Genomic DNA, 25,713 nt, shown 5'->3' on the forward strand with positions numbered 1-25,713 from the left:
CTGTAATGGTATCCACAGGGTACTGAAAAGAATAACTGTCATATGCAACAAAGACATTTTTCAGGAATGAAAGTAAAATAAAAACGTGTAGAGAGAAACAAAAACTGAGGTAACACATCACCAACAGCCCAAATGAAGGAAAATACTAAAGAACGATCTTTGGCAGAATGGAAATATTCCCACACAGAAGCCTAGAGAATTAGGAAGGGGAAAAAAAGCAACAAAAATGGCAAATACACAGAAGACCTCCCCCCCAAAAAAAATATTGGCTTTTGGAAATAATTTCTTATGAGCTTTAAAATAGATTATTTAAATTAACATCTAAATAAAGAGTGAGGTAAATGGACTTAAAGGGTACTGTAGATATCACATTGTTAGGCAAGAGAATAAAGACACCAATTAATACCAAATTTTGACCAGTTATGGTTGCATGTTGTACCTCTAGGAAAATACTAGTAAAAGAAACAAAAGAATATGTAACTTCTAACCTAACAGAGAAAAAAATGGAATAATAAAAAACAGTCAATTTATTTATTTTATTTTTTACTTTTTTAATTAATTTTTTAAAAATAGGCTTCACCAAATGATACATTATATGTTTAAAAAAAAGAAGAAGAAGAAGATAGCAGGAGGGGAAGAATGAAGGGGGGAAATCGGAGGGGGAGACGAACCATGAGAGATGATGGACTCTGAAAAACAAACTGAGGGTTCTAGAGGGGAGGGGGGTGGGAGGATGGGTTAGCCTGGTGATGGGTATTAAAGAGGGCATGTTCTGCATGGAGCACTGGGTGTTATATGCAAACAATGAATCATGGAACACTACATTAAAAACTAATGATGTAATGTATGGTGATTAACATAACATAATAAAAAAAATTAGGCTTCACGCTCAACATGGGGCTTGAACTCACATCCCTAAGATCAAGAGTTGCATGCTCTATTGACTGAGCCAGCCAGGTGCCCCTATCCATAAATGTTTAACAAGACATTTACTAATGTGAAACAGTTTTTTTCCCCCTGGCCTTGAGGCCCCAAAAGACCTTTTTTTTCCTGGAACCTCATAATGGGACAGTGAATGATAGGGAGAAGCTATCTCTTCAGCTCTATGTGATGTCTAGACTAACAAACTGTTGATGGGTGGCATCCTTTATTGTATAAGCCAGGTACAAATTTATAAAATAATTTTTGAAAATAGAGATGGGAGGAAATTCTCCAGTGATCTGCCTTAAATCAGCAACAGCTTTAAACGATCCTGGTATCTCAGTCAGTTATCAAACAAAAACAGTCGATTTAAATGAAGGCTAGGAAGAAGAAAAGGAAAGCAGAACTAATAAAACAAGGGGGAAAGAACATAGTAAGATATAAATTTAATTCTAAATATGAGTAATTCCAGTAAGCTTAAATGGGTAAATACCTTAATTTAAAAACAAAGGTTATGTGACTGCATAAAGAAACAAAACCCAACGATATGCTGCTTGCAAGGGACACATAAAACATAATAAGATACACTTGGAACTAATATAACATTGTCCATCAACTACTTCAATAAAAACAAACAAAACCACACAATGAGAAAGAAACATTGAAAATGATACAATGAAAAAAAGATATTCTATAGGAACACAGAGAGAAAGTATGTATAACTGTTAATATCAAAGTAACTTTAAGGCAAAAAAACATTATTAAAGACAGAGAGGGACACTGGACATTTCAAAAAACACATACCCAGAAGACCATTGGTTATTATTCAAAGAGGAACTAAAAATGAAATTACAAACTATCCCAAAAGCAATGAAAAGAACACATTTTACCAAAATCTATGGAACAAACCAAAAGCTGTATTCAGGGTGAAATGCTTAACCAACGTCATTATTAACTTAAATAGACTAAAACTAAAGGAAACTACAATGTGTGTTGAAGACTTAGAGAAGGATCAACAAAGAACTAAAGAGGGAATTAGTAAAGATGAAGGTTGAAATTAATGAACAGAAAACCAAAAAAAAAAAAAAAAGGCAAAATTATCAATGAATCCAAAAGCTGTCTTTTAAAATATACCAATGGATACATTCCTTCTGAACCTGATTAAGGAAAAAGGAGGAGAGAATAAAATTATATAAGATTAGGAATTTTCAAAAGATATATAACCACAGTACCAAAGAGACTTTTAAACTATAAAATCCAGAGGCACCTCGGTGGCTCAGTTAAGCATCTGACTCTTGATTTCAGCTCAAGTTCATGATCTCAGGGTCATGAGATTGAGCCCCACATCGGACTCCATGCTGGGTTCGGAGCCTGCTTAGGATTCTCTCTCCCTCTTCCTCTGCCCCTCCTCCTGCTTTTGTATGTGCTTGCACTCTGGTTCCCTCTCTCAAATAAATAAATAAATAAATAAATAAATAAATAAATAAATAAAATATAAAATCCATAGCAAGAAATTTGAAAACCTAGAAAAACTGGATAATTTCCTAAGAAAACATAAATGGGGGCACCTGGGTGGCTCAGTCGGTTAAGTGTCTGCCTTTGGCTCAGGTAGTGATCCCAGAGGCCCAGGATTGAGTCCTGCATCAGGTTCCCTGCTTCTCAGGGAGCCTGCTTCTCCCTCTGCCTCTGCCTCTGTCTCTCTCTGTCTCTCATGAATAAAATAAAAATAAAATCTTAAAAAAAAAAAAAAGAATCTGGGAACAAGTAGAAAACTCAAACACACCAATTACAATAGACTATATTGGAAAGGTGGTTAATAGCCCAGCATTGAGAAGGTACCAGGACCAAGTGATTTCATAACTTGTTTCAGCTAACTTAATAACAGTAACTCCAATATTATTTAAGTTATTCCAGAATGAAGCAAAGGATGGAAAATGTCCTAATACATTTTATGAAGCCAGCAAAACTGATAGAGTAAAAATTTAAAAAAAGGAAACCATAATCCCACTTATAAATAGAGATGCAAAAACTCTAAATAAAATATTAGCAAGTAATATTCAGTAATGATTCAAAAGAATAACACTCTGTGACTAATTAGAGCTTAATTTGAGGAACTCAAGAGTGAAATTCAATGTGATAAAGTATATTTAACAAAAATCAACAGCAAACTCTTCTACCTGATGAAATAAAACCATTTCAAATACAATCAGTCCGAGATGCCCACTATTGCTATTATTCAACATTGCCTTGATGGGTCTGGTAAAGGAAATAAACACTGAAAAAAGGATACATTATTTTTGCTAATTACATATTTGTGTACTAACAAAATCCAATAACTATAGTTTACCAAAAAAAATTTAGTAGAATTAATGAGAACATTCAATAAGGTAACTCTGATATAAGATAAAAGTCATTAGGCTTTCTCTATTCTAGCATAAGCACACAGAAATAGAAATAGGAAAAGTATTCCATACACAATCATGAAAAAGTCAATAAAATATTGTTATGGAATGAATGTGCCCCCCATTCATATGTTGATGCCTCATCCCCAATATGATGGTATTTGGAGGTGGGGCTTTTGGGAGGTAGGTAGATCGTGAGGGCAGAGCCCTCATGAATGAGATTGGTGCCCTTGTAACAAGAGGCCAGAGAGCTAGCTAGCTAGCTCTCTTTCTGCCATATAAGGATAGAATGAGAAGTTGGTGGTCTGCAGCCTAGCAGAAGACTCTCACCAGAACCTGACCATCCTGGCATTCTAATCTCAGATTTCCAGCCTCCAGAACTGTGAGAAATAAATTTCTGTCGTTTATAAACGACCCAGTCTATGGGACTTTGTAACAGCGGCCCAAACTGACTAAGACAAAGATTTAGGAATAAAGTCAGCAAGGAAAGCACAAAATCTATATGATGATAATCATAAAAACATATTGAAGAATAAATTTAAAAATCTGAGCAAATGAAAAGAAATCCATATTTTTAGATGAGAAGATTTAATATCAATTCTCTTAATATCATAAAAGTGTGGAATCAAATAGCAAGTAAAATATGGGTTCCTAAAAGAGAAAAGGAACATTAGGTAAAAGCTGAAGAAATCTGAAAAAACTATGGACTTCAGTTAATACTAATGCATCAATACTGGTTCATTAATTGTAACATATGTATCATACCAATGTAAAATGTTAATAGGGCCAAGTGGGTGAGAAGTATATGGAAACTCTTGGTAATATCTTTACAATTTTTCCTGTAAATCTAAAACTGTTCTAAAAAATAAAGTTGTTGGGTATTTTTAAGATTTTATTTTTTTTAATATTTATTTATATTAGAGAGAGGCAGAAAGAGAGAGACAGCACAAGTGGAAGGGGCAAAGGGAGAGGGAGAGAGATTTCAAGCAGACTCCCTCCTGAATGGGGAGCCCAGTGCAGGACTGGATCCCAGGACCCTTAATTCATGACACAAGCTGAAACCAAGACTTGGACACTTAACTGACTGCACCACCCAAGTGCTCTTAAGATTTATTTTTTAAGTAATCTCTACATCCAGTGTGGGGCTTGAACTCATAACCCCCAGATTAAGAGTCTCATGCTCTACCCACTGAGCCAGCCAGGCACCCCTAAAGTTTATTTTAAAAAGCATATTTGTAAGACAATCAGGGAAGTTTTTTAAAAAAAACAGATATAATTCCTTGGGGCACCTAGGTGGCTCAGTCGGTTAATCATCCAACTCTTGATTTCGGCTCAGGTCATGAGATTGAGCCCTGCGTCAAGCTCTGCACTCAGTCTGGAATCTGCTTAAGATTCTCTCTCTCTCCCTCTGCCCCTCCCCCCAAGAGTGCACTCTCTCTCTCTAAAATAAATAAATAAACCTTTAAATAAATAATTAAATAATAAAAATAAAAAACAGATATAATTCCAATTAAATGAATAAGAGTATCTTAAAGTTTAAAGAGAAAATAAATGCCCAAGGAAGCAAATAAATGAATAAAAAAAATAGTGAAGGGAAATATCCTACAAAGACACTGTAATTAAATCAATATGAAGTATTAGTCTAGGAATAGATAAATAGATCTAGTAGGGGACCAGAAGAGAACCCAGGAATAAAATCCAGTTTATATGCTATGTCAATATACGATAAAATGATTTCAGTTCTATGGGGAAAGACTGATTATTTAATAGTAATGCTGGCACAACTGCTATCCAGCTGGTAAAAAATAGTCCCCAATCCCATACTATAAATAAAAAACAAATTCCAAATGGAATAAATGTGTAATATAGTAAATAAAGCATCAAAAAGTTAGAACAACACTTACAATCTGTTTCTTAACCAGAAAGAAAAGATAACCATATTTGAGTTTATAAAAATTAAAACAATCTATGTTGCAAAAGCTATCATAAATAAACAAAACTAATGAATAGGCAAAGGATAGATTTGGGGAAATACTTGCAAAAGAGATAACAGATAATGAGTTAGTAATCATTACCAATATAAAAAGAGCTCTTAAAAATTGGCAAGAGACAAACAGTCCCATAGAAAAATGAAGAAAGGATGTGAAAGGGAGTTAGTTCATGAGAACAAATCCACATAGCCACAAGCATGAAGATGCTCAAAATAACCAGTAATTAGAGAAAAGCAAATTACAGTGAAAAAATAATACATCACTCTACACCCAATCAGATAAAAGAAATTGGAGAGCAATAATACCAATTGCCCACAGGATGAAGAGGAAAAAAATGTAAATTGTTTACAGCTGTTTTGAAAAGCAGTCTGACAAATATTTTTTAAATTAATAGTACACAGACATGTCAACCACACTTCTGGGAATCCATCTCCCAAATATAAAATCACCAGTAGAATATTTATTATGGCATTGCTCTTACTGGAAAAAAAAAAGAGAAACAAAATGAATTCTCAGCAATAAGATAATAAATAATGGTACATTAATACTGTGGAATATTAAGCAGCTATTAAAAAGAATGAATTAAAGCTCTACCATTTGACTTGGATGGGTTTCCCTGGATGTATTTTTGTTTTGTTTTGTTTTCTAATTCCAGTATAATTAATACACAGTGTTCTATTCAGGTCTACACTATAGTGATTCAGCAATTCCATACATTACTTAGTGCCCATCATGGTAAGTGTACCCTTAATCCCCTTCACCTATTCCACCCATCCCCCACATACACCCCCACTCTGGTAACCATCTTTTTGTTCTCTATAGTTAAGAGTCTGCTTTTTGGTTTGTCTCTTTTTTTCTTTGTTCATTTGTTTTGTTTCTTAAATTCCACACAAGTGAAATCATATGGTATTTGTCTTTCTCTGACTAATTTCGCTTAGTATTATACTCTCTTGGTCCAACCATGTTGTTGCAAATGGCAAGATTTCATTCTTTTTTATGGCTGAGTAATATTCTGTTGTATATATATAACATCTTCTTTAACCATTCATCTATGGATGGACACTTGGGCTGCTTCCATAACGTGGCTATAGTAAATAATGCTGCGATAAACATAGGTGTGCATATATCTTTTTGAACTAGTGTTTTCATTTTCTTTGGGTAAATACCTCATAGTGGAATTACTGGATCATATGGTAGTTCTATTTTTAATTTTTTGAGGAACCTCCATACTGTTTTCCAGAGTGGCTACATCAGTTTGCATTCCCACCAACAGTGCCTGAGAGTTCCTTTTTCTCCACATACTTGCCAACAGTTGTTGTTTCTTGTGTTTTTTATTTTAGCCATTCTGACAGCTGTGAGGTGATATCTCAGTGTGGTTTTGATTTGCATCTCCCTGATGATGAGCAGTGTGGAGCATCTTTTCATGTGTCTGTTGTCTATCTGGACATCTTCTTTGGAGAAATGTCTATTCATGTCTTCTGCTCATTTTCTAATTGGATTATTTGTTTCCTGGAGATATTTTTGAATCTTAAAGTGAGATGCACAGAAGTGTGTACACCATGATCCCATTTTTAAAAAGCAAATATTGATCATAACCCAAAACTGTTTGTGCACCCAAGTGTGTGTGTGTGTGTGTGAAGGTGAATATGGAAACAAACACGGGAGGAAGCCCTCCCAGTTGCTAACATAGATTACTGGTAGTACTGGGAAGGAAGAAGGGGTGTGCAGGGGTTGAAAAGAAAAACTGGGCAGAATGTATATGATATGATTACATTTATGTGAAGGATATTAATAAAAAACCTGCTACAACATGGATTAGGATATAACATGATAGGCATGAGCATCTATCCTCCCATGCAGCCCCTATTCCTAATACTTCATAGTCATTTGGCACTTTATCATTTTTTGAACTACTTAGTTCTATACAACATAAGTCTCACAATCTTTTCTGCATTTTGGACAATCCTACTGAAAATTAGTTTTTCATTAACTGTTACCATACATTTTATGAAATTGAATTTTTAGACCCCACTTACCAAGTTGGGTTACAAGTTTTATACACAAAGTATGTACTTATACATAAAGAAATTAGAAAAAATAAGGAGTTAGTGGTTATATGTTTACTGATTGATGAATGTCTATAAAATGAAAAAACTAGTTACAGAAAAATATGCATAAAGTAGTCTATTTTGGTAAAAACAAGCAAAATCCTAACTATAAATGCTTAAATACTTTAAAGTGAAAGAGAAAGCTTCAGAAAGTCTTCACAAGGCCACAGGCCCGGGGTTCCATCAAGAGGAGGGAAGCAGAGGGGAAGGGGCAGATTACTAGCTTTGCTTTTTTACCTCTCAGCATCTTACTACTTCACTTATTACAATAAGCAAAAAAGTATTACTTTTGAAATCTGAAAACATTAAGTAATGAAAACAAAGATAAACTGCAAACAATAAAATAAATTGGGTATGACTTAGCACTTTCGTCATAAGATCTGTTATGAAGATTAAATGAGATAAACCATGTGAAGCGTGTAGCATATTGCCTAATACTGCAAATACTCAGCAAATGTTAGCTATTTTTTATTTTAAAAAAATACTACAGAGAACAGTGGAATTTATGAAACTGAAAAGATAAGGCCTTTGAATATGACAGGGCACTGTTTTCCTTACTACTGAACCCAGGTCTCCTTTGGAATGCAAGGACTCATTATGGTAGCCCTAAAACTCATAAAACACACTTTTACCAACAGTAAAAATAAAATTACAATTAGATAAATAAGATACTTAATAAAAAGTACAGAGCAGCCTTTTTGCCTTGAAGTCTACTTTAAAAACTTCAAGAACCAGGAGTGCCTGGGTGTCAAGCATCCAACTCTTGATTTTGGCTCAGGTCATGATCTCAGAGTTGTGAGATTGAACCCCATGTCAGGCTCTGTGCTGGGCATGGAGCTTGCTTGAGATTCTCTCTCTCCCTCTCCCTCCACCCCTCGCACATGCTTGCATGCTCTATCTCAAAAAATTAATCAATTAATTAAAAGAACTTCAAGAACCATCCAAAGGCTTTTGCTTCTTCACAACCACTTTGGATGAGAGATACGTGGGCCCAAGATGTTTCCCCCATGTTAGAAGAGACAGAACACAATTCAAATAGATTAAAGAGTGACACCATTGCTCTTTTGGAGGGCCTGCCCAAGGGGAAATCCATTCCTAAATGTACAAATTCCATTCCCAACTCTGAAGATTTCCTTGCTGGCATGCCTAAAAACGTGTTAGTTTAGTTATAATCTACAAACTGAATTTGGTCCATCAATACTATTCTTAGTGTCCAATGAAACATTAAAATAAGTTCATTAATCGCATGAATGCATTATTAGTCTTGCTACTTACATGGAATTGACTTTCTCTTCGGGGCCTTGCACTTGGCCTGTCACAGTGCCTTTGCTGGTATTCTTCACCCAGCCAACCACTCCTATTTTCTTAGCCTCATCTTCTGTGTACTGGTTTTAGGAGAAAATAAATGAAACAAAATCCAGCATCAAAAAATGTAACTGATAGTTTTTTTCCTACAATCCATGCCAAAAATTTTGTAGCTGACCTACAATCATACCTGTTTACAAGACCTTCACCTAAATGGGATCTTATTAAATTCCGCTTTCAGGAAAGACAAGCACATTATGAGAAAATAAACTGATAGTGGGAATTACTTCAGAAAACAGTTTCCATGATGTGTTTTGGGATCCACAAAATTCAGTTGCACGGCCCCTATACCTTCTAACACTCAATTACGTTGTCTGGATTCCACATGATCATCACTCCAAGATCTTCAATCACTGAGGGAAAATACTGAATTATGATCAATATACAGTATTCAATTAAAAGATTCTGATGTCTTCCATTGGCTATGGACTTGCCACACAAATGTTACAATTGTCTATAGGTAAGTTTATTTCTCCTATTATTCTTTACAGTCTTTTAAAAATTCCTCTTCTCAGTTCTAAATTCAGTTATGCTGACAAATGAAAACCTAGCAACATTTTGATTTTGAACTATTTTATCGACATCATACAAAATTCTTGTGGATGCTATCTACGGAAATTTTTTAAAAACACGGTCTTCTGTTTGGAGGTCAGAGTGACCAAGAATCTACACACTCTACATCCCCAACCAAACAGAGATGGTTACAGCTAGGATTTATGGTGAAGCTGGTTCTGAAAATAATAATGAAAAAGGAGACAATCTGAACTGTGGGGTAGGGAACTATCTCAAAACGAGGAGACTTCACTGGTTGGGAACATGCTAGAACCCTCAGAGGTTAGGAACAGAGAGCTAATCTAGTGACTGCTAGCTCAGGCAATAGGTGAAAACACATGCACATTTTACTTTTAGGAAAAAAGTATATTAACAAAATAAAAATTTTAAAAGTAATAAGGAGTCTTAACTTGTCTTAACCCCTGAGAACCACTTCCTTATGCAACCTGAGCACTTTTTATCATGCAATTCAAGATAGAGACATTTGCCTGGAGGGCTTCTTCCATCCAGAACAAGGAGCAAATCCCATACTTTATATTCAGTAAACCTAACCAAAATGTTTAATTTGATTATCCCAGTAGAGATACTTTTGAAATTCATACAAAACATTAACTACAAACTAGGCAGGCTGTAATGCTTTTGATAGACTACTTTCAAAAGACAACTTTAATAAAAAATCTCAAGCAGTAATTTGGAAGAAATACAAGTACTTCATTTACCATCAAGGACAGAAAATAAGCACTAGACCAGCACTAAGTAGAAAACTGCTCTATCTCTGTAAATAGAAATAACAAGTAGGGGGGAAAAAAACCAAAAAATTCACTTACCATTCTGAAGCAAACACCTGTATAAAAAAAAAAGATAAAAAGAAATGTCAGTTTGTCTAACTTTTAAAAAATTATGTATCTCCTGACTTCACTTTCATCTATTTTATTAAATAGTAAGTAAATGAAACGAACAAAAACTTTCATATCTGAACATATTCAGAGAATGTTTTTTAAAATTATTTTCTTTTAAAATAAAAACAGAAAAGGAAGACTTTTTGGAGAAAAATAGTATTATTCTGAAACCAAAGAATCATGAAAAGCCACACTGCATATTCATTCTATTTCAAAAGGGTAAATAAAACAAAATACTTATTACCAAGGACAGTTAAGTATATTTGGCATACAACTTACCCATCCTCAGCTTTTAGAATTTCTTCTTTAAGTGAAAGGAATAAATTCAAATTTGAATGCAATAAAACATTTCTGTTTTTATTTTAATTCCATATTCTGGAAAAAGCAAAACTATGGGGACAGGAAATTGATCAGGTTTGCCAAGGGCTGGGGGAAGGAGAGCTGCAAAGAGGCAGGAGGGAAATTTCTGGGGTGAAGGCACTGCCCTGCATCTCAACTGTGGTGGTCATTAAGTGATTGTATGCATTTTTCAAAACTCATTAAACTATACACGAAAAAAAGGTGAATGTTACTGAATTTAAATTATATCTCAACTGAAAAAATGTTTTAAATACATTGGGAAATCATAAGTGATAAATCAAACCAATATCCAATAAGAGGTCAAAAGATAGTGCCTATATATACATCAATTGAGCCTACTTAAAAAGATACAGAAGAGATCGATGGTTTAGATAATGTTATGTATTTTGTATTGAGCCTACTTAAAAAGAGAAGAGATCGATGGTTTAGATAATGTTATGTATTTTGTATTGAGCCTACTTAAAAAGATACAGAAGAGATCGATGGTTTAGATAATGTTATGTATTTTGTAAGCAGATTTATAATAACGGGGGTATCATTTGTTTTCTGATGATAGCGTATTGTGATATCAAATGAGTATGAAGAAAAAGAGTAGTAATGCAATAAAGACAGGATATATCACAAATGGAATTTTTATAGGGCTATAAAGATATTTTAAAACATACATATAAAATGGGTAGAAATGATGAGTGGCAAGTATTGATCTGAAGGGGAATCAGAAAGGCAATTTGTTATATAGATGGAAGGAAAGACAGTAGCTTGTAGATATGCAAGGAATTGGCAGAAAACTCACAGAGAAACTTCAGCTAAAGCCGACCATGTAGAAGAGAGGGACGGAACAGAAAACAGGCCGAACTGTGAAAAGTATGCAGTCGTTTTATCCTAAGCCTGAGGGGAACCCAAAAAGACGCTGCCCAAGAAGCATTAAAGGTTTAGGGCAGGGCTGTGTTGTGCCCATTCCCCTGAGGTCCTCCACAGCCAGTAGCCCCCTGTGATGTCAGCATTAGGAAAAGAAAGCCAGGCAATGGAAGTAAACAGAAATTGGAAACATCTGGTCCGGCACTTTCCTATTCAAAGAACAGCCCAATGCCCAACAGCACCAGCAGAACTGGAGTTTTTCAGATAATCATATTCTCAGGCCCCTTCCCCAGACCTCCGGAAACAAACTCTGCAGGTGGAGTCCAGGAATCAGGTTTTAGCATCCTCCCCGGGTGATTCACAGGCTCACGAAAGTGTAGAACCAATGGGTGGTGCTACCTTAATGGAAGGCCTGGGAAAGGTTTGAAAAGGACTTTTTTTTTTTAAGATTGTATTTATTTATTTACTTGAGAGAAAGAGAGCATGAACGGGGGATAGGGGCAGAGGGATAGGGAGCCTGATGCGGAACTCGATTCCAGGACCCTGAGATCATGACCTGAGCCGAAGGCAAACGCTTAACCGACTGAGCCACCCAGGCATCCCAGGACTTTTATTTCCAATCAAGAACTGCATCGTAAAGGGAAAAGTCTTGTAAGGTATTGCAGATCTGATGCCTTTCTGGATGACGCTGTTCAGGTTCATGTTGGTAACTAAATCATGTGCTTGCAGAGCAATGTTCCTTCACCTATTTTACAAGCCCACAGCACTACAGGAATGGAGCTTCAGACAATGAAAAGGCAAAAAAACCCTCCCCTGCACCCTCCTTGGACCTGGTGTTGGAGCAGCCCAGGCAGCCCTTCACTTAGATTGTCACTTAGTTAAATATTCAAAACCATGTCACTGCACTCACTTTACAAATTATTCCTAGCCCCAAACTTCATTTAAGACTTATCAAAAAAAAAAAAAAAAAAAAGCTGATTCTGTTTCAATGTTTTTAGAAACATGGGTAATACTGTTTTTATGCCCTAGTCCAAATTATCATCATTTCTCAACAGCCTCCTTAACTCGTCTCCCTGCTTCTAGTTCTGCCCTCCTACAGTCTATTCTCTATAAAACACCCAAGGTGATTTTCTCTTCTTAAGTAATGTCGCATCACTTTCTTCCCCAGCTTAAAACCCTCTACTGGCTCATCATTACACTCAAAATAAGAGGTGTCCTACTGGCCACAGCCTCCAGACTCCCTCCCCCATGAATCTACCTCATATTTTAGGACTCCCTCTTTGCTCTCTCCATTTCAGACAAATATTGCCTCCTTCGTGCTCCTCAATATGCCAAGCATATTCCTGCCTCACAGCCTTTGTATGTACTATTCCCTCTGCCTAAAATGCTCTTCTCCTGACCTTCTAATGACTAACTCCATCTCCTTCATGTCTCTGCACAAATGTCATCTCCTTAGAAGTATTAATGAAGGATGGTTGGAAGAAAGGCAGGCAGGGACAAAGGCCCCCCACCCCACCCCACCCCCACTCTAAGAGGAAACCACCCTTAAAAGGATTTTACACCACCCTGGACGGAGCCGTCCAACCTTTCCCAGGTGATAGGTAGATGACAAAAACCTGATTGGGTGACAGGCGCATGGAAGGTTAATAAGATTAAAACAGCCTGCCGACAAACCCATAAAATCCCCTAGACTTAGAAACTCTGGTGGCAACCCTCTTGGGTCCCCTCCCTCTTCAGGAGCTTTGCACTATCGCTCAATAAACTTTGCTTTACTATCACTCAAAAAACTTCCCTTTGCTGCCCACCACTCTTCCTCTGGTCTGCCTCTTCATTCTTCAAAGCGGTGTGACCAAGAACCACGGGCACTAAAGGAAAAAAAATCCCGTAACAATATGCCCCCTGACCAATTCATCTAAAACAGCAATGCACCCATATGGTTCCTATATACGTATAGTACTGATTACCATATGACATTACAAGACATTTGTCTACTTTTTTTTTAATTTCCTGTCTTCACTGAAAGTTCTATTAGGACACGACTTTTTTCTGTCTTGTTCACCACTGTGTTCCCGGCACCTAGATCAGAGCTTGGCACATAGCAGTTGAATAAATGAATGAAAGATAAACCAGCTGATAAGTATTTAAGTGAAATACTTAACTCTCCTGTAATAATTCCTTATTAATATTGCAAATATACATACAGGCAGATTGATTAGACTTTAAGTCTAATTCAAAATGATGATAATAAATTTACTGCATTCCAGAGCTGGCAAGAATCTCAAGAATTCTGTGCTGATTCTAGCAGAACTTTACCTAAATGATAATACATAGTGTTATGAAAATTAGTAATGGGAAATTTTACTCAAATGGAGTTGGGAGGTTTAAGCAGGGGGAGCTCTCACGCCCTGCCATTCATAGTCCATTGCAGACCCAACAGGAAGTGAGGGACTTGACCTTACCCAGGCTTGACCTTGCATATAGATAGTACTCTGCTACTGCAGCCTAAGGAAGAAACACTTTCCTCATTCCCTGCCCCCTCATCTGGGCAACAGCTCAGCCAAAGAGAAGCCACCACACTTGGAATTCCCAGTTTACCCCACTGGACTTTTAGTTCATAACGGCCTTCCCAAAGTACCCCTTTTGTCCTTAAAAAAGCATGCCTCTCCTTTGTTGCCCAGACTCACCTAAGGTTGTGCCCCAACTTGTTTGTCCTGATTCACAATTCTCTTTTATTCCCAAATAAACCCTTTTTTGCTGGTAAAATAACTGGCAGTTTTACTTTTAAAGTTAACATTACATGTATACATACATATTTAGTATATAAAATAAAGGATAGCAAGAAGCCACTAGATAATGCCTAAGTTGGCAAAAAAAGAACTATTAATATCAGCATGTTGTTTATAAATAAAGACATAACAACCACAAGAACGGGAAAAAGTAAAGGTTAAATCGGTCGTCTTATAGAACTTAACAGGATTTGAGATGAGAGACTGAAGCAGAATGTGGTGGCTGTATTTATAACTATGAGCAATAATGGCACACTCATTTATTAAACAAATCTTAAAACAGTAGAGCCAAAGGACTGCCATTTAAGAGACATAATTTTAGGCTAAGTTCATACTGCTTGACAAACCAGGTAGAAAATGGAAATGTTGCCCATTACTCTAGGCAGTGACAGATGGACAACAAAACATAAGACTGAAATAAATCATGTATGAAAGATTCAGTATGGACTTAACAGAAACTTAGTTTGTCTTGGTTATCGATCTAATGTTTTGAGGTTGAGACCATGGAGATCAAAGATTTCCTGGAATAAATCCTTCTGTGTCACTAGCTGGGAAAGAATACAGAATGTAATCATTACTGTTAAATTTACTTAATTTATGAATATCTGTGGCAGACACTGCTAACTGCCTACACAGAATCCATTCTCCCCTTCTAACTTTCTAACAGATTCTGATTTTACTCGGGGCAGCAACATGCCTTTCTATAGTTCCTGTCTTCCTTCTAAGAGGAGTGGCCCATGAGATGCGAGCCATGTCCCTGGTGGAAGACTTCAGGAAAGCGCGTTGACAGGACTGACACGGCCGGCGGTTTCGCCCTCATAGCCTCCCTCTTCCTGACTGTAGGTTGAATATCATGATGGAGCTATAGCAGCCTTCTTGAAACCATGAGGAAAAGGCCAAGGACACCACAATGGCCTCGGCCCTGACCCCCCTGAGGGGAATGGGGAACGACTGCTAAAGGGAAATGTGAGGGAGGGTTTCTTTTTGGGGTGATGGAAATGTTCTGGAATTAGCGGTGATGGGTGCAAAAACATCGTGACTACTGGAAAAAATCACTATATATTTAGTATGCTTTGAACACTTTAAAAGGGTGAGTTTAATATTATGTGAATTATATCTCAATTTTTTAAAATGTCACCCCCCAAAAAAAAAGAAAAAGGAGAGCAGAAAACAGGACCGTGGTGTAGTCCTTCCTGCCTCTTTCTGTCAAACAGGGCAGTCATTCTCCCATTGTGGTCACCAGACAACCTCCCTAACTTTTCCTTTCACCCCACACGAAAACACTCTGGGGAACAGAACATCTTGAAGAACTGGGCCAGAACTAAATGGTGGAGCTCTCTCTGGACTTTGCAACCTATTTCTAGAGGAGAAAGCTTCTGAGCCTCTACGGTAGTTCCTTCTTTGAGGAGGAATATCCATTAGTGTGACACTCTTGGCCACTCTACCCTGTCCCTAGTCCTCCTCAGGGACATGCAGGGGCTTATCTAACTGGTAAGTTCAGAAGGAGAAACAAGCATAGCCCAGTGCTTCCTCTTCTTCCTCCTCCTGGGAGTGAGTTTCCCTCGGGGATCAGGGATCTTATGTATCTCCCGGTTCCGCGTGTTAGGGGAGCCCTGCCTGTGCCGGGGTGTGTTTCATTCTGCACTGAGATTGTCGTGAAGGCCACTTACCTGAAGATTCACACCACGTTCCCAAACTTCTGCTTCACTCTTCATCTTCCTTGTCAAGAACTCACATAATGAAGAGGGGTGTTATTTATTAGGCCCCTTAACCACAACCCCACAGGAATGTGCATCGAGAGGTGTCAGTCCATTCACTTTGTGAAGCAGTGAACCATGCGAGAATTAACCATCCAAAGCTCCATAACCCACTTGGAATTTTCTCAGAATCTTTCTGAGAGTCCTGATCCCTAGTTTGAAGCACTTGGGTACAACAGACGGAGATCCGTATAGAAAGAAAAAGCAAACATGGAGATAGATTCTCTGCAGTTTATCATTGGCCCTGGCTGGAACAGAGCACTCCTGGGACTGGGCCTGTGTTGGAAGAGATGTTTCTATGGGCTTCCATGGCCTCTCTGGCCCCGCTTCCACCTCGCTTGTTAAAGAGAAGGGAAGCTGATATGACACATGCAGGTTTTTTACAGACACACTGCTCTGGAAACTGGGACAGAGACATCAGCCCCTTCAGTTATGAAAGACTCCAAACACACACTGCTGAGTCGAGGCTCAATGGGCCGCAATTGTGCAAAGATGTGTCAGTGAGAGCCTCTGAGGTGAATATTTGCAAAGCAAATCTTACTTTAAATTCACAAAGAAGCACCGATATTTAAAGAAACCATGATGAATTTTAAACATCCGCATCCTTTCACGTAAAATCAATCTTTTATGTTGTAATGTGCCCCTTCATCCTGGGATCTGACTGCATGGTGTCAATTTTGGATGCAGGAAGTCATCCAGTCACTACCTTAGACAGTGGCTCTTAATGATGTTAAGCATCTTTTTTAGAAAGGCCTTCCTTTAACCTTTCACCTTCCATCCAGGGTCTGTCCCCTGGAGCCACACACCACGGCATCTTTCAGATTGTTGAAACCGCCGTCACACTACTGTTTCTTCTCCAAGCCAACTATCCCCTTGCACTTCAATTTAATTGAAGACACTTCTGAAGTCCCCACCAGAAGCACAGCTGTAGGGGCTATAAAAACAAGCCATCAGCTTGACCTTGAATATACTATCCTTTCTGTCTAGTTGAGGCACAGATATGTGTACACAAATAATTGTAGTTGAAAGCAGAATGGATTAACGAGAAGTAAAAACAAGAAGTAGAACAGGACTATAAATGAAATGCTATAGGAACAAAGATAAGCAAGGGAATTAGACTTAATGATATTTATGTTTCTTGACTTTAGGTACTAAAATTTTCAACCTCTCAAACACAGCTTTTCCAGTCTACATAAGGAAAAATGTGTACACCCAAATCATGTGGGTCTGACAAAGCTATTTAATAACTCATCCCCATTTTTTTTTTTAATCAGAGAGACAGAACACAAGCAGCGGGAGCGGCAGGCAGAGGGAGAAGCAGACTCCCACTGAGCAAGGAGCCCAATGTGGGACTTGATCCCAGGACATTAGGATCATGACCTGAGTTGAAGGCAGCCGCTTAACTGGCTGTGCCACCCAGGCGTCCCTCATCCCGATTTTTTAAAGCAATCTTAAAAAAAATTATTTATGTTTGTAGTCCAATAAGTTACTCCTATTCTGAATCTGAGTTAATATTGTCAAAAATCAACTGCCAAATTTCTAAAGCACAGGTAAACCAACAGAGGGCCACAATCCATTTCTATGACTGTCATTAGTATTCACCCAAGAGCTGGTAAAGCATCAAAGCATCTATACACAGCTTAATCAATTTCCCTTTCAAATTTTCAGGTATTATTCTAGATGTAACTGTAATTAAAGATTTAGAGGAACATTTTAAGCCATGCCATGGTTACGAATACTCCAAAAATACAGAAACTCAGTCCTCTGCTCCCCTATCCCTTATCCCAAAGTCCCCAGTGCAGCAGAAATTGGTGGGGGAATACGTGGAGCTTCTTGAGAACAGGGAGATTAAAACATAAAGGATGGAAAGGGCAGGGGGAAGAGTAACTTAACAGTGGAGAAACCTGATGAACACTATCTCAGCCAGGTGATCGAGGTTAACATCAACAGCGATAGTCACAGTGATAGTACGTCCCTTGATACTGTGTAATGAGAATGGCACTTTGCCTGGTCTCCCTCACAATAACCCAAAACCCCAGTCTTACTATGACAAAAATACCAGACAAATCCCAACTGGGAGCTTTCTACAAAGTCCTTAACCTCAAAGTATTCCTCAAGACTGCCAAGATCACTGAGAACAAGGCAAGTCGACAAAACTGTCACACCTTAAAGAAGCCTAAGGAGACAAGACGACCAAATGTAAAGTGATATCCTAGATGAATCCTGGAACAGAAAGAGGACTTCAGGTTAAAAACTAAAAGAATCCGAATAAAGTATAGACTTTAGTTAATCATAATGTATCAATATTGGCTCACCAGTTGGGACAAATGTACCATACTGATGTAAGATTTTAATTAAAGAAACTGAATGTGGGGTATACAGGAACTTCCTACAGTATCTTCCAACTTTTCTATAAATTTGAAACTATTCTAAAACACAACATTTATTTTTTAAAAAGGCAGAGGAAGAGAAGCAGCAATGAAAAGGCAACAGCAACCAAAGGCTCTCTATGTCAACTTTGCAGACGCTCCTGAGAAGTGAATCCAATATTGGTAATATTGTTTCTATAAGTGTATTTTCCTGAATTTCAAATAACCAAGTTAGAAACTAATTCTTGGAATATAGTCTGTTTGTAAATTAGGCTGTGTGTATTTGAGAACAAGGCAGGTAATACTTGACCCCTAGAATGTTTTGACTGCCTTTTATCACCAAGGATGTCTTCAAACATTCTAAACACAAATATAACAAACCTTGTTTTGGGTTGGAAAATATTTTCTATCATAAATTCCATCAAGCCAGTTTAATTCATTGACCAATTTTCCATCAGGACAGGACAATTAAATCATTTTCCATGTCTTCCATGTTCATTTTGCTATCACTGAAACCATCTTCATTGGGAATATTTTCCATTTAAATATTTTACTGACAATTTTATTTATCAATCTGTTTTGTCCATATTAAATGTTCCCAATTACAGCTACTTCCATTGTAAATTTATTTTCATAGCCATTATTTCTAGCAAGACAGCTTTCACTAAGATTTTATTATTCCATACTTTTAGAAGTTAAATTTACAATGTTCCCTCTAATTATTATTCATTTATATTATTTTTGATTACTGTCGATTACTTCTACATAATCATTATGACTCAGACAAAAGGCTAATGGTCTGTATTATTTCTTAAGTAATCCATGAGAAAATAGTGAGTTTTATGAGACAGAGATACAGACTAATATACAGAAATAGTGGCAGTGGCAACAAGCAACGGAGAGAGAGGCAGAGGTCTGACTCCTTACGGACCAGGTCAAACTTCCTTGGAACCAAAAGTACCATAAAAATGTCCTCTGGGTCATCCAGAATGGTCCAAATAACTGAGTCCAAATGTCCTACATCAGTGTATATATGTGTTTGGTGCATAAGTTAGGAAGAAGGCAAAATAAAGGTGGAAAAGTATTGAGAGAAGAATCAAGAGATTATAATGATTAAGAGCATGGGCTCTGGTATCGGACTGTCAAGGTTCAAATCCTAGCACCACCACTTAACTCACTGTTACTGGGAAAGTTACTTCTCTATGCCTCAATTTCTCCACCTGTTAAATGAGGGAAATGTTGAGGTCACAGTGTTGAGGATTCAATGAGACAACAGAGGTAAACCTTGGGTACAGAGCATGGCACATCCTACGTTCTCAGCAAATGTCAGCGTATATGTGAGCAAACGTGATTGTGAATTTGTCTTACATACCGTGCCTTGATAAATCAAGAGTTTGCATGTACTCTTCCATTTAACATACTACAAACTATGGAAGTTAGCCCTGAAGCTGATTTTTTTTTAAATATTTTGTTTATTTATTTGACAGAGAGAGAGACAGTGAGAGAGGGAACACAAGCAGGGGGAGTGGGAGAGGGAGAAGCAGACTCCCAGCTGAGCAGGGAGCCCAATGCGGGGCTCGATCCCAGGATCCGAGATCATGACCTGAGCCGAAGGCAGACACTTAACCACTGAGCCACCCAGGCGCCCCTAAAGCTGATTTTTTAAATCCCACTATTTGTGTAGTACATTTCTCTTTTTTATATTTGTAATACTGCCCAAAATTGATCTTCACATACCATATAACCACCATATGCACAAAAGTACAGTTATATTGTTAAAATCGAGAGAAACACCTTATGTATTAACAGCAAAACACCACATAATGGAAAAGCACAGGTTTTAGAATTTGAGAGATACAGGACAAAATCCCATTTGTCAACTAAGGACTGGTCCAAGTTAGTGAACTTCTCCGTATCTGTTTTCTCACTGTGAAAACAGGAATAAGACATATATCTCACAAAATTGTGATGAGGATTAAGTAAACAATAGTAAGATGCTCAGCACATGGAACATACCCCATAAATGTCATGTGCACAGACACATACACGCACTCCTTAACTACTGCCATTTCTGTCCAAATGACCAAATATTTTGTCAGGTGGTCTCTGCCACCATTTTCATATTTTGTCCTGTGCTTCCAATGACTGATTGTGGTAGTTTTCAATCCATAATACCAGACAGCTGGGTGTACCCAAAGACCTTCTATAGGGTACAAGGCCATGGATAATTTTAAGAAAATCAATTTCCAGATCTTCAACATTCACATGTATTCTTTCCTGACACGGGCCTGTCTGAGAAAGTACTTGTGCTCTGAGGTGGTTCTCCTTTCCTACCTCCCTTTTCACAACCACCTTTGAAAGGAAGGCCCATCTATTTACAAAAAGCATACTCTTGCCCATCTTTAATCTGACCCTGTACATTACTTCAAAGTGTAAAAACCTCTAGCATACCAAAATAAAGTACACTTCCTTTAATCAAGGTTCCATAAATACCCCCAGCTTTCTCCTTAAGAAATAAATTTCCACTACAAATTTTCCTTTTAAATTGAATGTTTATCATGTCTTCAAATGTATTTTTATTATCTTCATGATTGTCTTCCAATAATAATCACAATAGCAACTCAAGCCAGAAGAAAAAAAATTAATAGAGCTTTATGGTCAAAGAAAATTAAGAAAATATATCTAAATGTATATGTGTATATACACACACACACACATACTATACACATATATTGCAAAAAAAGCTTGATAGTGTGATCAATAAACTCTCAAACATAACAATGGGATAAAATGCTGTGGGGAAAGTAGAATGGAAATCAAACTCAGAGGAAAGGTATGATGTAAAATTTCCCAACGTTAAAAAGCTTAAATTTAAATGAATAACGGTAAATAGTAAATCACTACCATATTTATATTCCATTGGATAAATTTCAGAGTGATTTAACATTTTAATTTAGAAATAACAATGGCAAAAATAAGCCAGACATTACATCCTTTGCAACTATTTAAATTTAGGATGAAACAAAAATTAGACAACTTAATTCTTCTAAAAGCTACAAGGCCGGGGAGGGGGGGGGGGTGTAATCTCTGGCAGAGTGAACCATCAAACATCATCCAGGGGTCCTTTCTGAAACTCAAGTCAGCCCGGTAATTTAAGTGGCATGAAACGGGGGCCACTAGTTCAAAGGCCCTCTCTGCCTTTCCCACCCAGCCTTGTTCTTTCCCTGCCTGCCGGACGTCCCCGACCCCGCACCCCCTCACTCCGCGGTTCGGAACGCCTTTCTCCCTCCCCTCGTCCCCGCTACCCCGGCGTTCTCGGCTCTCCCTCCCCGCCTACCCCAGCTCTCCAGCGCAGGCGCGCTTCGCTTCCTTTCCCACCCGCGGCTGCTGTGTCATGGCAGAGCGGAAGTCCCTGCCTCCCCGAGTGTGGCGGGGGATGTGGGGGTCGTTAAGATGGGTGGCACTTCTGGTAGCTTTCTCCCCTTCCTCCCCTAACGCCTCTTTGACATCCCTCTGTAGGGGGGGCGGTCCCCTACCCTGCACTCTCCCGAACACTTCGTAGTCCACGGATTTGAGTCGCCCGGCGGCAGACATGGCGGCGGCAAGTCCTCTGCCGAGGAGCCGGAGCGGGGTTCGGGACGCGGCGACGGCGGCGGCCAGGAGAGGGAGGGGGCACATGGGACCTGTCGGCGTACCCCGCGCCTGTCACCGGCCCGGGACGCGAGCGCGCCGGGGTCACGCGTCGGAAGGCGGCAAATGAACGGCGGGTGCTGGGAACGGGGGCAGCTAAGGACACTAGACGGAGAGAGCGCGCGGCCCCTGGCGCCGAGGCCTCCCTCCTTGCCCTCCCCTCCCGTACGGAGCCAGGCTGGCTTCCCCGGGAGGGATGCGCCGGGTCTGCGCTCCCTGCGATGCAATTAACTCGGGGCTCATTTCTCAGTGTTGGTAAATAAAAGCCGGATTCCGTGCCCAGATGTCGATAGTTTGGTAACCAAACGTGATTGCTTTTGAAGTGAAAGATCTGCTAGCTTGGTGCTTGAGGGTACTTGGTTAGTGAGTTAATTTTTGTGAAATGTTTAGGCGACTGCCAAGTCTATTTGGCTATTTTGAGCCAATTCTTATTGTCAGCATCCTCTTCACCTCTTCTATTGCGTCATAAAGGTTTGCGGCCTGAATCCACATTCTACGTGGATTGTGATATTTTCTAGGACGAAACTTTAAAAATATAACCTGTTCTGTGCCGTGGAAACGGGGAGGAAAGTAATCGTCTTGTCTGCTATTCACTCACATAGCTTTTTTATGGCCTTGATTATTGTTCAGCAACATCCCAGTTGCCTACAAGGTTAAGGCACTTTGTACTTAGAGAATTTCACTTCATGGTGAGCTATTATGAAGTCTTAATTTAAAGCAACCCACCACTCCAAAGAATCTGGATACAGCTATTGATAATCTGCTGCCTTCTAGAATTCCAAATCTTTTTACTTGTGAGAATTTGCATTTCTCAACATACTTGTTGGCTTCAATACCTTTGCATATTTCTCTGCATCTGGCCACAGAGTTAAAATAATCCTCTGCAGTCTGATTCAATCATTATGTGCCAATTTTATTAGGGAACACCAAAAATCACCTAAAACTTGTTTAGAATTTGGTTGAAACGTTTTAAAGTAAAATATGTTCTGGAAGTGCTAATTTCCAGGTAATTTTATGTAATGGAGTTCCTGGTTTATTGCAGAGACCTCACAATTTATGTCTTCCTCTCATCTCCCTTCCAGTTTATTCCATGCAGATTCTAGAATCAACATAGATCTTATATCATTCTTTTCAATGACATCTCCTCAGAGTCTCTCCATTGCATTCTGAATAAAACTGAAGGTCTTCAGCCTTCCACTAACCTCTTATTACCTGCTTATCCCCATCCATAGATTATTCTATAGTTTATAAGTAAACCATAGTCAAGGCACTTTGGATTATTCAGCTCTCTGTACGTACCCTGACCTTTAAAAAAAAAAAAAAAAAATCTTTGCTCTTGGATCTACTTTGTCTAGAATACTTCTTCCTACTCCCAAATCTTCCTCTATCCTGTTTAGTTGTCTGTGCGAGTACTTACCAGATTTCATCCTAATTATTTAGCGTCTTCCCTGCTAGTACTGTGCCTTCCAAGAAGTAAAACTCAAATTTGGTTGAGATCCTGTCACTGTCATTAATCCTGTCACTGATAAGGTTGACATTTTCTTTTTCTTAGTCTTTGACTTTTCTCCACATTTACCCAAGAGTAACCCTGCCAATTATTATGTAGCTAATTTTAGAAATGCTATAGCAACAATTGACATTTGCTTAGCTAAAAAATTTTCTGTCTGCCAACTACAGAACATTAGTAAACAGGCATTTTTATGTACTGTTTCAGCATGGATTGCCAATAATATGTGATTCTAAGACTTTAAAGTTTTTAAGCAAATGTGGCTAATATTTAACCTAATTTTAAATAATAGAAATATCTATGCATAGAGAAATTTTTTTAAGTAGAAGGACAAAATCATCTATAACCCTAACACAACCTTTATCATTTGTGTATTCTCTTACACATCTATTTTAAGTAGTTAAAATCATAGTATAAATTCAACCTTTATTCTTTTTCCGTATTATAACCTTTCCAATAAATATTTTATTAATTTCATGATATTCTGTTATGTGGGTATAACCATAAATTCACCTACTAAGTCCCTGTTGTTACGCACCCAGGTTGCTTCTAATTTTTCATTACTGTAAAAACTATTGTGAAGAAAATATTCATGCACATAGCTTCCTTCCCATATTTTTTAATTATTTAGGATAGAAGTTAGAATACCCAAGCTGTATAAATGTGTACTGTTCTTGATACATATTGCCAAGTGGTTTTTCAAAGGGCTGCACCGATTTCAATATACCACTACCAACACTGTATGGGTGTATGACTGTTTGGCTTCTGATGCAAACAGACGTAAGCAGGTGCTTCACATACAATACATGATTCAATTAGAAGAAAAGTTTTCGTTTTATAACCTGAGCAATAGCCTTGAAATAATTAGGCTTTGTGTTACTGCTGGTTGAAATTAAAACCTAGCGAAATCATTCTGTTTCTTGAACCCTTTAAGACAATTTGTGTGTGATACAGGATCATGTTTAAGGTAATATATAGAAAAGGAAAATCCTGCCTGTATAATATGAGTGTAAAAAATGACCAGGCCCCAGAACCTGTGAAGTAGGGACAGACAATGTAGTCTCTGTATCCAAAAGACGTTTGAACTGAGGAGGTTCCACCTATAAATCTCTAATCCATCACCATGGAGTATCGGTTGAGAGTGATTTCTCAGAAATTTGACATTAAGGTATAGTTAATTTCAGGGACAACCAAAATTACTTTATCCATCAACATATTTCTACACCTGAAATAGTTTTACAGTAATTATGTTAAAAGAGCAGGAGTCAACAGAATACAAATTGTTAACTTCCACAATTGAAGAGGCCTAAACAAACCAACTCCATGCCTCCCTCATGGACGGAATACTTTATAGACAAAGAAATGGTTAATTAGTACTAAACTGGATTCAAGATCATTAGAGGCCAGTTTATTAGATGAGAAAGCAGCTAGTTTCCAGAAGAGCCTTTAATCTCATTACAAATTATCAGAAAATTGCTTAAGCATTTTATCAGGAAAGCATATTTCTTCTCAGAAGGAAATTTCCATCCCAGGTTTGAACCAATTTTTCTTTATCACAGTCCAATCTGATATTCAAAACTTAGAAGTACATTTATCATTAAAGTCACTTCCCTCGGGGTACCTGAGTGGCTCAGTCAGTTGGGCATCTGCCTTCAGTTCAGGCCATGATCCCAGGGTCCTGGGATCGAGCCCAGCATCGGGCTCCCTGCTCAGCAGGGAGCCTGCTTCTCCCTCTCCCTCTGCCTGCCTCTCCCCCTGCTTGTGCTCTCTCCCTCTGTCAAATAAGTAAATAAGATCTTTAAAAAAAAAAAGAAAAGGGGCGCCTGGGTGGCTCAGTCGTTAAGCATCTGCCTTCGGCTCAGGTCATGATCCCAGGGTCCTGGGATCGAGCCCCACATCGGGCTCCCTGCTCCGCGGGAAGCCTGCTTCTCTCTCTCCCACTCCCCCTGCTTGTGTTCCCTCTCTCGCTGTGTCTCTCTCTATCAAATAAATAAATAAAATCTTTGAAAAAAATAATAAAGAAAAAAAGAAAAAAGTCACTTCCCTCTCCTAGCCTGGTACTGCTGAGGCTCGAGAGGGAAGAGGGCATGGTTGATACCTCCTACCTCAGTTTCTGTCTGCCTGCATGAGAATTGGAAGAAACTCATA

At 38.3% G+C, this 25,713-nt stretch overlaps 1 protein-coding gene across 3 annotated transcripts in view; it reads right to left on the reverse strand.

The window, feature by feature from the left end:
- ACYP2 (acylphosphatase 2) overlaps positions 1-22,259 on the reverse strand; it is a 160,047-nt gene extending 137,788 nt beyond the window's left edge. The window contains exons 1-3 of one of the 3 annotated variants that reach the window (XM_036111386.2): positions 21,905-22,259; positions 10,167-10,183; positions 8,698-8,807 (exon numbers count right to left, since the gene is read on the reverse strand). In XM_036111386.2, the coding sequence (XP_035967279.1) occupies positions 8,698-8,807; positions 10,167-10,183; positions 21,905-22,046 (269 nt within the window). In that variant the 5' untranslated portion in view covers positions 22,047-22,259. Of the gene's footprint in view, positions 1-8,697; positions 8,808-10,166; positions 10,184-21,705; positions 21,865-21,904 lie in introns of those variants that run through there. The other 2 variants (XM_036111385.2, XM_036111387.2) reach the window with 2 other exon arrangements.
- Between the last annotated feature and the right edge of the window lie 3,454 nt (positions 22,260-25,713).

The sequence above is a fragment of the Halichoerus grypus genome, chromosome 10, assembly GCF_964656455.1.
Source record: "Halichoerus grypus chromosome 10, mHalGry1.hap1.1, whole genome shotgun sequence".
Lineage (NCBI taxonomy): Eukaryota > Metazoa > Chordata > Mammalia > Carnivora > Phocidae > Halichoerus > Halichoerus grypus.